The sequence below is a fragment of the Chaetura pelagica genome, unplaced genomic scaffold, assembly GCF_000747805.2.
Source record: "Chaetura pelagica isolate M959 unplaced genomic scaffold, ChaPel_1.0 scaffold757, whole genome shotgun sequence".
Taxonomy (NCBI): Eukaryota; Metazoa; Chordata; class Aves; order Apodiformes; family Apodidae; genus Chaetura; species Chaetura pelagica.
This window is the reverse complement of record NW_009970727.1, coordinates 531,272-543,494: the sequence shown is the minus strand read 5'-3', so window position 1 is coordinate 543,494 and position 12,223 is coordinate 531,272. Positions and strand designations below refer to the sequence as shown.

Sequence of the window (12,223 nt, the reverse complement as noted above, 5' to 3'; positions counted from 1 at the left end):
CCCCCACCCCGGAGCTGCCGGGCGTTGCCTCCCCCGCCTGGGCCCGCGGAGAGAACCTGCAGGTCTGAGGCTTCGCAGTAAAACACGAACGTCCCTGGGTGAACTCCCTGAGTTAGGGTGTTTGATGAGGTAGCTGCATCTGGGCGGCACATGTTCCGTTCTGCCTAACAGCGGGAGATGAGGCTGTGGCCTGTCCCTGTGTGTGGCTCTGTGTGGGGTGTCCCCAGCTCGGGGATGTCCTTGGGGAACATCAGTCAGGCCGGGAGATCGGCAGGGGCTGCCCCGGAAACCTCGGCCGGTTTGGTAACGTCACTTCAGGGTGTGTTTAAAAACGATGCTTTCCGAGTTAGCCCAGGTCTTAGCACAGTTTTATCACGCTGGTTTGTTCTTAGCGGAGCTTGTTTGCTGAGGGAGCTGTTGTTGCTGCAGCTTCTATAGCTTGTATGTAAATGTGTATGTATGTATATGTGAATATAAGCAGGCAGGGCTGGAACACAAAGTCATTTTCATGCAGCCAAGGACCTAGTGAAGAGGAGCCCGGTGGTGAGATCAGCTGTGGGAGGAGCCCACCATGAAGCAGATCATTGATCTATAACATTTCACTTTGATGCAGTGAGGCTGGTGCTGTGTTTTAATGAGGGGAATGAAACAATCCCTTGGAGGGCTATGATCCAGCTTGTGTAAAATCTGTTTGTACCTTTACCTATCCACAGCTGGTGCAGAGAGTTAGGGTTACAGTGCTGCTAATATTTTAAGTGAACAAGACAGGAGCTTGGTCTAGGGTGTGTGAGAAGAAGTAGTCCCAAGTAGAGGTGTGCCTGGGTTTGATTATTGGTGGTGGTGTTAAGGAAACCAGAGAACTTTTGGCAAGGGCAGTTTCCTGGCATCCTGTGCTTGCTTTTGGAATACTTCCCTGGAGAATGAAATGTGGGAGCTGTTTTCTGACAGGCCCACAGGCATTTAGGGCAGAAATTCAGTACACAGTGCAAAATTGAGATGAGAACCTTGGTAGGCAGCTTCATCTTCAGAAAGAATATTCTTCTCTTATTCTGTCAGGCTGTGAAAAGCTGTTACTAAATGGGCCAAGGATAGAGTTAAAATTGCAGTAAATTGTAGTGCCTTTCAGTACTGTGACTGAGGTGATGATCTCCTGGACTAGTGTCATTACATCCTTATTCTGAACAAAAGATCTGATGGGGACTGAGAAGGTTCTTACATTATTATGGCTGAGTATTATGCCTCCTGTAACGAGCACAGCTCTGGTCCATCATGATATGTACTGGTTAATCAGTTATTTTGGTAGGTAAAGGGACATTCGGTGTTAGTGTGCAAGAAAACAAAATGTAAAATCATCATGGGTTGTTCTTAGGGCACAGTGAGGAGTCAGTTGATGAAAAGATGAAGTGTTCTTCAGATAAATGCAAGACACTGAAGTACAAAGGATGTTTTAAAGCTAAAGAGCAGGAATTCTGAGAGGTGTCATTAGAGTAGTAACCACAGCAACTGAGGCAGTTGAAGTTGAGACCCAATTTTGTATGCATGCCTTTGAAAACTGAAGGGGCATTTTTTCTTTGTTCCTTTAGACTTGAGGGTTGAAGTTCTAGGCTCCTTTTTCACTAATGTAGCAGGTACTTGTCCAGTAATAGCATAAATCAAATACCTGATTCAAAGTAACAGTAATAACTTTTGTCACTGACAGGTGAGGGGGAAGGGAGCAATGGAACTGAGTGTTTTATTTAAACAGTGTGTTCTTCATATGTGTAGGCAAGGGTCCAAGAAATGAGAGGCAGTAAAAGGATGGAAGCAGTGAGAAGTCTGCTGGCTATTTTCAAAAATATGAAGGTAGGAAGAGAAGAAAGAGGTATGATGAGGGAGTGCTGAGTAGTTGGGGAAGGAGGGAGAGTTTCACTTGTCTGTTGAATTGTTGAAATGTAGTTTGGTTTTACAGCTAAACTTTGTATTTTGTGAGGGTTTTTAGCTGTAACACCCCTCTCCTCCACCCGTGTGCAGTGTAGGCAACTGTCTGTAGCCCAGAATATACAGACTTGAGGGATAAAACAGGAAGACGTCAGGTTCATAGCTGCTGTTGGTTCACTGAAGATAATTATGGGATTGAGATGCTTTTTGCTTCTCAGTCCAGTTATGTGCTCTTGAAATTGCAATTCTAGTTTAGTTACTCAATGAAAGTAAGGTGACAGTATCAAAGAGGTAGGTCCTTGATTAAGCAGCAGCTCTTTGTGATTCTGACCACAGTGTGAGCAGAGGGTTTACTTTTCAGCTACTGTTAGATAATACTCATCTTCAAACCTTGGGACAATAATCACATGCTTTTTTAACTTGTCTTGCCAGATCCACAGCCTGAGGTGTGTCTTTTCTGTGCTGGAGCTGAAGCACTATGGAGCAGTACACAGCAAACAGTAACAGCTCCACGGAGCAGATCGTGGTGCAGGCTGGGCAGATTCAGCAGCAGGTATGGAAAGTGGCAACGGGTGAGCTGGTCTTGCCACTGCTGAGTTACAAATGTTTGTGCTTCTCAGAGTCACAGAACCAGCAAGGTGCTTCATTATACTGTCAGGATATGTGTTTACCAGACTTCTGTCACCTCATCAGTGATCTGACTTGAAGTCAGAGTAAATGTGTGTGTTTTTTAAAAAAACAAATGACTTATAAAATTAAATTGCTAACATTTCCAAATCTCAATGTAATAGGGAGTTTGCAAAATGTTAGTGACATGAGGGAGAGTCACAAATCCTGTCTGAAAGTGGAGGAAACAAAATATTAATAACAAGTCAGTTGTCCACAAGGAACAATGTAGATTCCTCCCAAAATTGAAATAGGTTTTGTTAAAGCCCACAGAGGCTTCCTCCAGCTTTTTCAAAATTAATATTTAATATCTTTTGGTTTAAAGCTCCAGGTGGATCAAAACACAGTGCAGGAATTGCAACAAAACATGTGGCTTTGGGTGAATTCATCCATTCCAGAAAGAAGTTTCCAGTTCATGTTAAAATATGCAGCTGAGAAGGGCGGGGGGGGGTGTGTGTTTAAGGGCTTATAGATTTTACTGGTGTTCAGCCTCAGCCATTCAGAAGCAGGAATACATTGTCAGATGAGCTGTGCTGGTCCTGATGTTTAGTGCATCTTAGGTTTGTTTAGTTCAAGGCAAGAGGAGTTTCTTAGTTTGTCATGCAAATGGATGATTCACTGGATGATGTTTTCAGTGAGACAGAATCATAAGATGGTGAAGGTTGGAAGGAACCTTGCAGATCATCGGGTTCCAACCTCCCTGCTATGAGCAGGGACACCTCCCACCAGCCCAGGCTGCACAAGCCTCATCCAACCTGGCCTTGAACACCTCCAGGGATGGGGCAGCCACAGCTTCCCTGGGCAACCTGTTCCAGCCCCTTACTGTCCTCATGGTGAAGAATTTCTTCTGATCTCTAACCTAAATCTCCACTCTTAAAGTTTAAAACTATTCCTTATCCTATCTCTGGCCTCTCTGGTGAAAAGTCCCTCCCCAGCTTTCCTGGAGCCCCTTCAGGCACTAGAAGCTGCTCTAAGGTCTCCCTGGAGATTTACTTTGCTTTGTCATCAGCCTGTTGGAGTGTTTGATAGTGGGAACCAGCTTCTTCCATTGAGTTTAGCTGAAGTTGACTTTTTCAGCCAGAACAAGGTTGTACTTGAGGTTAAAAAGTTACATGTAAAGAACTATAACAAATACCTTTTTCCAGTTTCATTTTTAGTATGTGTTCTTAAAGCCTGCATTGTATTTGACATGAAATGTTTTTCCAAAAGTGGTTTTTTTCACAGGCCTTTCATAGTACAGCTTTAGGAGAGAGATGTCCTTCATCTCCCAAATGCTAACACAGTTAACACAGATTATTTTGGTACTCTTACTAAAGAGGCTAAAGATAGAAAAGGCTTTTAGATTTATCTGCTCTTGCAACCTCTCAAGATTGTCCTTCAAGGTCAGTCGTAGGAAGACACAGATGCAGGGGTGACACAGATGAAGTTTAGGCTGTAGTCATCTCTGCAGAAAGGAATTTATGGCCTTTATTTCAGCTAAAAGTCTGACAATAATCTGGAACCCCTTTACAGTAAGAAACCCTGGGCAGTGAAAGGAAACACTAAGCAGAAAGGCAGCAGGCTAAAACACTCAAGCTGAGATTTAAAATTGTGTAAGATAATCTCTCATGTTCTTTGGAAGTGGTTTTGGTTTGGGATATTGAAGCCTCGTGGTACCACTCCCAGTTGTGTTGGTGTTCCTTTCCTAGGTTTGCTAACTGTATTCACATTCCTTTTGTTCCAAGAGCAGTGTGTATGAATTTTAAATTCACCCTCTTCCAGCAAAGTGTCATTGTCTCTTGTCAGAGCTGTGCATTCCCATGTTTCAAGCTATTCCTGTTCCTATTCCCAGCAGCAGGGTGGTGTCACTGCTGTGCAGCTGCAGACTGAGGCCCAGGTGGCATCCGCCTCAGGCCAGCAAGTCCAGACCCTCCAGGTAGTGGTGATCTCTCTAATTGTGTTTGTGAGCACTGCATGACTCTCACCATTGCCACATATCTAATGCTGTGTTTTTTCCAGGGTTTGAAATAGGAAGAGGAGAGTTTTTTTAGAATTAGTACCTCTGCTTTAGGTTGGATTTTGGGTTTTCCATGGAGACCATTGGATTATAACTTTTCATTGGATCTCAGGCACAGGCCAGAAATCCTTATTCATTCATGAGTTCCTGCTGCTGTAATTCTGAAAGCAAATAGTGGTTGAAATGGCATTTGAAAGGAAAAAAAAATTGACCAAGATGAGAAAGTAACAGTCAAGAGATACAATCCAAAGATTTCCTGTAGTTTCAAGGAGACAGATTTCTGACATCACCTGTGTGTACTTTTGTGTCTTCACTACATGAAAGGAAGGGAGCTGGTGAGTGACCCATGAGCTTGAAGAACAAAATCTGATTCAAAAGGGCACCTGGGGACAGTACTGGCCTCCCTGGGACCGAGAGATCCAATTTCTTATTTCCATGTGAATAACACAGGGAAACCCAGGAGGTCTGTGTCCTAGTAGTAAAAGCATCACAAATTGGAAAGAAGTGCAAGGTTGTTTCAAACCCTGATTTGTTTCAATGCAGAGTATTTTCTGTCTTGCAAATTTCATTTCATTAGCTCACACAGGATGTTTTTAATGGTGTAAATAAACTCTGGGAAGCTGTAGCAGTTCAGTCGTGCATTGTTCACTCAGTATTTTGGTTTTGTTTGGTTTTTAAGTCTTCAGAGAAGGAGAGTTCCTAAAGGCTAGAATAGTCTTGCCAGGTGTAACGTTGAACACAGCATTTTTTATGTTCAGAGTTAAAATATGAAAAGCTGGCTGACTTTAATTTCTTGGGTCACTGTGGCCACCTGGTCATTGTTATTTGCCTCACACTCCCCTTATATATATATTTATTTTATTTTTATTTGTTTTTTCTTGCTCTAATATATTAACAAGAATCCTGGAACGTATCGTGTTTCTTTCTGCTTATTGGATATTGTTCTGCTGACTGTGCTTCTCTGTGGCTGACACGAGCATGCTTATCTCTCTGTTGCAACTCAAAACAAGTGCTACTGCTGTTTGTTAGGGACTTGTGTGCAATAGTGACACGGTTGAGGATCAGACCATGGGGTCTGAGGGGACTTGTGAATCATAGAATCAGAATAATGAGGGTCACAATGCTCTGTGGAGAGTGTTGATCATTGAGGTACAACTGCAATTTCTTCTGTGGATGTCTTAGCATGTAATTCACTAAGGTATTTGAACCTGAGAAGCTGCTTTTAGGTGGTTCAATATGTGCTGAAAATGTGTATTAGTGCTTAGCCTGTTATTCTGCAGTGGTGTAAGAGGGACACTTGCTATTGCATATTCTCCAAATTTACAGAAAAGCCAAGAACTCAGTGACTTTTGATCATGTTGTATTGCTCTTGTTTCTGATCAACTCGGAGCGAGGTGAAGAGTGGTTGCCTGGCTCCTGAGACTCATTGCACGTTTAAGAAGTAGGGGGATGTTCTTTTCAAAGATACATTTTAGGGAGTTCAGGGAAGTAGTGGTTAAGGATGTTTAAACAAGTTTTCCCCTTGCTTTTCTTTACACTGGCATTTTGCCTGCTGATGACAGACATGCCTGGTCCAAGAGTCCAGAGGCTCTTATGCCATTTTTATAAATCCTCTATAGCTGCTGCTTATTTTTTAATCTTTTTTTTTTTTTTCTTTTCCTCACTGAACTACATTTTGTGTTGTTACAATTACCATTTCACTTAACCATTAGAAGATGCTCCAAGGACATTGCATGCTAAATATCAGTTAGGAAAAGGAAATGTTCTAAGCATGTCATAGGAGAGAGTAGAAGCTACCTCAGAATCTCTCCCTCAGTCACAATAGCTTATTTAGAGCTTTCTTATTAGGAACCCCAATTAAAGATTAGTAATAGGGATATGAATGTTGAGGTTTCTTTTATTAGACTTTGCTCTTGGGCTGTGCATGAAGATTGTTACTGTTCCTGAAAAATGTACCCATGCTTTTCATGCTTTATTGCAATTAGACTTGGAAGTTTGGGTTAGACTGCAGTTGTTAAATCCAGTAGCACATCCTGGGAAAAGTTTCAGAAACTAAAGGTGTTTGATGCTGGTTATGAACCCAGCTTAGTGACTAGCTCAGTTTCTCTGGTCACTGCATTAAAATAGGTAAGGACTTAGCCTCATGTGGGAGCCACTCCAGCTTCTGGTTTCAGGCCATCAGAGTTTTTCATTGTTTTGTTTGTTTTTTCTCCTGTTTCCCAGGTCCAGGGTCAACCACTGATGGTGCAAGTGAGCGGAGGTCAACTGATCACATCCACTGGGCAGCCCATCATGGTGCAGGCTGTGCCTGGGGGTCAGGGCCAGACAATCATGCAAGTCCCAGTTTCTGGAACACAGGGTCTGCAGCAGGTGAGATAACATTAATTTTATTTCAGCTTAATTGCAGGTAATGAACTGTGATGTTCTTGCCCTGTCACATAGTATATTTGCCTCAGCACTCTCAAAATGAACTGGGCAGAGGTGGTTGTTCTCCTGCTGTGGATCTGGCAGTGAGCTGTGTGTTAAGAATGGAATGAAAAATCTTTGTGTATTTGATTTTTCTATTTTATGGGATGGTGGAAACCTTTTAAATAAAGTCCTTTAAAATACAGCTAGAGTTGGTTTGGGTTTTTCCTACTTCTATTTTAACAGGCCCTTGCAGTGTGGTTGGTGATCTGGTGTCTACTCAAGTTATGGATCAGAAAGAGGTTTTATTTTTTTTTAAGAAAGCTTCTTTAAAATAACTTGTATTATTGAGTTCATCTAATATGTAATGGCTGGAAGTGAATTTATACATTTTTACTGCACAGAAGATAATACTGTAGAAGACACAGAACATGGACTTTATTAGAAGAAATTATTTTGAAATACTTGTTTAAAAGACAGTTTTAAAGTTTGAATAGGTGCTCTAAGTGTGTTCCTTAAAAGCAGAGGAAGCAACTGTGACAGTGGCATAATGGAGGTGTTCCAATGATGTGAGAATGGGATTTAAGACTGAAGTTCAGCACAGGAAGGCACATGATGTCCTGGCATTTTTTGAGTGGTTTATTTAGTGTTTATTTAAAATATATTTTGTTGAAAGATAATATATTTTGTGCTAGGTTCTTTGCAGTCTGGGTGTTGGAGGAAAATCCACAAAATGCATATTCCAGTTCCTCTTTTTTTTAATTTAAGAAGTTTTCCACATTGGTGGAAATACTTCCTTGCAAAGCTGAAGACACCTTTGAAGTATATCCAGGAGCACTTCTGTTTGCTAGCTAATGAACACTCTACAGATACCTTAAATCTTGCTCCTTTTTTTTTTGTTCACCGGAGTACAATTCTTCCTATATAATTGATTTTGGCTGTTTTATTGTGTAAGCAGTGGAGAACTTCTAGGGCATGATGACACTAGCATGTTGTGTTTCCTCTGTTCTGAATGGTTGTGACTGCTGCGTCACAATGGAAACTCTTCCTTTTAAAGTGGAAAAAGAGAAGAAGCAGTGCTTTCATTTTCTTTGCAACAGTGTCTCATCCTCAGAGATGATTTGGTAATGCTGAGGCCAAGGAGGGAGAAATAAGAGGCATAGTTAATGTTCCTTTCTGACTCTTTCTTCCACAGATTCAGTTGGTCCAGCCAGGTCAGATTCAGATTCAAGGTGGGCAGGCTGTGCAGGTACAGGGGCAGCAGGGCCAGACCCAGCAGATCATTATACAGCAGCCACAGACTGCAGTTACTGCTGGCCAGACACAGGTAACTGCACCAGCATGAAAGGGTTTTCTGGAGAGAAATAGGAAGAGAAATTTGGCAAATGACTTAAGGTGTGGTTAAGTAAAAAAAAAAGGGAAAAGAAAAAAAAAAGAATTATTAATATTGAGGAGAACTTGAGAATAAATTTTGTATTTTTGTAGTGTTTTCATACATAACTCTGGGGCAGAATAAACAGATTGCATGTTTTTATCCATTGTGTTTTTGTATTTTATTGGTTCATGGTTGTTTTTTGTCTGTTTGTTGAAATCTGAAAACGTGAAGCATTGCTAACTTCATACTTATGCCATTCTGTGAAGTAGTCTAGTCACACCAGGGTTTTCTGCTGATTCTTTTGATTAGGACCAAAATTAAATTTCTGAGCAGATTAGTTCTTTCTTTAACATGTTTGTCATGAGGCAGGAAACCTAGAACTTGTTTCTTTCAAAATTATTTATGAGACTGTTAGAAAAAGTATGTTTTATGTGTTTTAGGTGTTTTATCTACAGTTCAGTCAGTTTGTGCTCCATCCTATTTCTTGATGTAAATAAAGCAAAAGAAATAGATGTGTAAAACACCTTAAGCACCATGTGTCAATTTAGGAATTGTAACATTTGAAAAATCAGCAATTTGTAAAGTTACTGTGTTCTTTGTTTTGTTTAGACCCAGCAACAAATAGCAGTGCAAGGACAACAGGTAGCACAAGCAGCTGAAGGCCAGACCATAGTCTATCAGCCAGTTAATGCTGATGGAACCATTCTCCAACAAGGTATGAGCTTTGGTGTGAAAAAAGTCAGGACTTGTCAAGATCACTTTGATAGGTTTTATTGCCTTGTGATTATTATCAAAGCAAACACTGAGCTGCAGTTCTGCTAGTGCTGTGGTGGGGTTTGTTGGCACAGTGAAGGGAAATGATGGTAGTCTTGGTACACAGGAGTCCAGTGTGATATTCTGCTCCCAGAAAAGTACAAAATGGCTTTTTTTTCCCCTCGGTGAGGGCTACTAGAATAGAAACACTTAAGTTTGCTTTTACACCTTGGTGTAGATGATCTCTGACACTGGGATTACTGTGCAGGTACAAATGCAAAAATAGGAAGTAGGAGAACAAGGTGATGGAATTGAGTTAATAACTTGCAAGGCTTTCTAAATCTTCTTGCATGCTATGGAAGGATGAATGAGTGAAAACCAGAAGTGGGACTAATGGTGTTCCCTTCTTTTTGTGTGCGTGTTTTTGGTTTTTTTTTGGTTTTTTTTTCTTTTGTATTTTATTTTCTTAAAGTTACAGTCCCTGTTACAGGCATGATCACCATCCCAGCAGCCAGTTTGGCTGGAGCACAAATTGTCCAAACAGGAGCCAATACCAACACAACCAGTAGTGGACAAGGGACTGTGACAGTGACACTGCCAGTTGCTGGAAATGTTGTCAATTCAGGTGGAATGGTTATGGTATGTATTTCACTCTCCAGTGGTGTTTTTAAGGGTTGAGGTTTAAGATGTCTGTACACAAACTGTTGCCTGAGATTCACATTGCTTTACTATGTTCTCAGTAGCTACTATCACTTTAAAGTTTATTTAATATTTTGATAAACTTATGGATTTAGTGGCCTGTGCCCTATTGCAGTATGTGTATTCTGTACTTGCTTTCTCCCAGAGCAGATTATTGAGTTCAGAAATCTAGAAGCTGAAATTCAGAATAAGCTGTTAACTAATCAATAGAGGTTTAAAAAGTTTGAGTGACCTATTGCTGTTCTTGAGGATCCCTTACTTTTTTTCTTACTCATAAGAAGGCTTTTCTGCCGGTTCTTACTTCTTTGTAATGTGATGCCTTTTAATTTACATGTTATGCTTCATCCCCACTAGATGTCAGTAGCTGTACAGGTAATATTTGCTTAAGAACTGCTCTGAAATTATCATATAAATTAGTGATAACCAAAAAGAAAGGGAAGCAGTGGGCATGTCCTGTCTGCCTAATTGTATGACAAGCAGTAACATGGTCACAGAATTGTATATGGTAGTGACATTTTACCATTATCAGGAAAAAAAAAGCATGACTGTTAAGTAATTGATTTTTCTAAATTTGTTCTGCATTTTGAGAACAACTTCATTACTCCTTTCAATTTAATAGATGCATTATCTGAACAAAAACCAAACAACTTTCCACTTTGACGTTCTTTTTAAAATTACTTTCTTATATTCACTTGTGTCCTGAGCTGCAAGAACTTAAAACATATTCTCTGCACAGATGGTACCAGGAGCTGGATCAGTACCAGCTATCCAGAGAATACCTTTGCCTGGAGCAGAAATGCTGGAAGAAGAGCCCCTGTATGTAAATGCCAAGCAATATCATCGGATCCTGAAGAGGAGGCAGGCACGGGCTAAGCTGGAAGCAGAGGGAAAAATTCCCAAAGAAAGAAGGGTGAGCATATAACTCGGGTCTAATACTGGGTTGAGAAACATACAGAAAACTACCCGTGGTAGAAAATGTGGGCTGAGATCTTAAATGAGTTAATCATTGTGGGGGCTTCTGGAGGTTTTTTGTTAATAGCTACTTGGGAGTAATTTTTAAGTCCTTTAATGATTTAATTGTTGAATCTGTATCTAGCTGTGTTGCAAATGGGCATTTACTGTTAACACTTCAGAGAAGGGAGATGGGTGGGGACTGGGTGGGCTTTCCTAGCAGTCAGGAATTTCCCTTACTGAAAGTATTGAGTTAGGAACAGTGACATGACCTCCCTCATGTTGTTGCAGAAATACTTGCATGAGTCGCGGCACCGTCACGCCATGGCCAGGAAGAGGGGAGAAGGTGGACGTTTCTTCTCACCAAAGGAAAAAGACAGCCCTCATATGCAGGCAAGTAGAATTTTGTCTGGTCTTTGAACAGCTACAACTTTCAGTTCTTCAGAATATCCTGGAGAGGTGTCTTTGTACTGTTTGGCTTGTTCTTTTCGGTCTAGGCTGCTGACCTTTGTCCTCCCTGCCTTTGAATTTATGTTTCAGGCATTGTAAAGAAACCTTTTGTCTTACTTTGTGTAGAGAGTAAGTGTCTGTTTGCCTTGAGTAATTAAATTCTAGCATTATTGTTATGTGTTCCCTTTGTTTTACAGAGAATACTTGTATTTGTTTGCCTTAAGAAATAGTCCTTGCAGCCTTGCTGGTTGCATATCAGAAGTATTTTTTAGAACATAAAGGCAGAGACACCTTCTCTTACATCTGACACAAAATCAGAAATTAGACTGTCTGCTTCTTAGCTGCATATTGATCTACATAAGAAGTGCAGGAAAGATTTTCAAAGGGACACAGTAGAGTAGAATTAGCAAATTTTGCTGTTCATTAGTGCTTTAAAGCTGTCCTGTGGTGTTAGCAAAAAGAGTATTTCTTATTTTGAAGTAAAATCCTTCCCAAATACTGGAGCATTACTAGGTCTCACCAGAAACAACGTGTTACTAAGAAAAATGAAGATTTATATATCCTTTTCTTTTACTGGATCAAACTGTAAAACCCAGGAAAAGTATGACATGTTTAGAGCTGAAGGGAGGGGGCAGAAATATCTTCTGTTGATAGAGCTGTACATGATTTTCTCTGCTGTTACGGAAAAATGCTGAAATTACAACATGATATTGATTTTGCATCTGTAGGATCCAACTCAGGCCAATGAAGAAGCCATGACACAGATGATTAGAGTCTCCTAACTGCTGCTGAAAGAAAAAAAAATAACTGAATAAAATTCCCATCCCTTCTCCAAGTCTCTCCTTCCCTTTCCAGTGTATCCAGTGAGTCTTTCAGTGGGACAATCGCCATATCACAGCCTGTCCTTTTCTACACAACAAGCGCCACCTTTTCAGTACGTGGTTGAGATTTTAATTGCAGTTGACTCAACAAATGGAAGCTTAACGACTTTCTTGGGATACTCTTCTGAT

The 12,223-nt window shown here is 40.7% G+C and overlaps 2 protein-coding genes across 5 annotated transcripts in view; one reads left to right on the top strand and one right to left on the bottom strand.

Moving 5' to 3' along the window:
- Positions 1–66, bottom strand: part of OARD1 (O-acyl-ADP-ribose deacylase 1) — a 3,714-nt gene extending 3,648 nt beyond the window's left edge. The window contains exon 1 of the mRNA XM_010007081.1: positions 57–66. The gene's annotated coding sequence lies outside the window, so the exon portion shown is untranslated. The remainder of the gene's footprint in view (positions 1–56) is intronic.
- A 2,284-nt stretch (positions 67–2,350) lies between these two features.
- On the top strand, positions 2,351–12,223 carry NFYA (nuclear transcription factor Y, alpha). 4 transcript variants are annotated; one of them, XM_010007078.1, is made up of 9 exons: positions 2,382–2,470; positions 4,418–4,501; positions 6,803–6,949; positions 8,181–8,312; positions 8,970–9,075; positions 9,586–9,752; positions 10,549–10,722; positions 11,055–11,156; positions 11,942–12,223. In XM_010007078.1, exons 1-9 carry the CDS (start codon positions 2,396–2,398, stop codon positions 11,993–11,995), a joined length of 1,041 nt encoding a protein of 346 aa, XP_010005380.1. In that variant the 5' UTR covers positions 2,382–2,395; the 3' UTR covers positions 11,996–12,223. The 4 variants fall into 4 exon arrangements, with proteins under 4 accessions (XP_010005382.1, XP_010005380.1, XP_010005379.1 ...); XM_010007077.1 differs by having other exon boundaries at positions 2,396–2,470; positions 4,415–4,501; XM_010007079.1 differs by lacking the exon at positions 4,418–4,501 and having other exon boundaries at positions 2,396–2,470.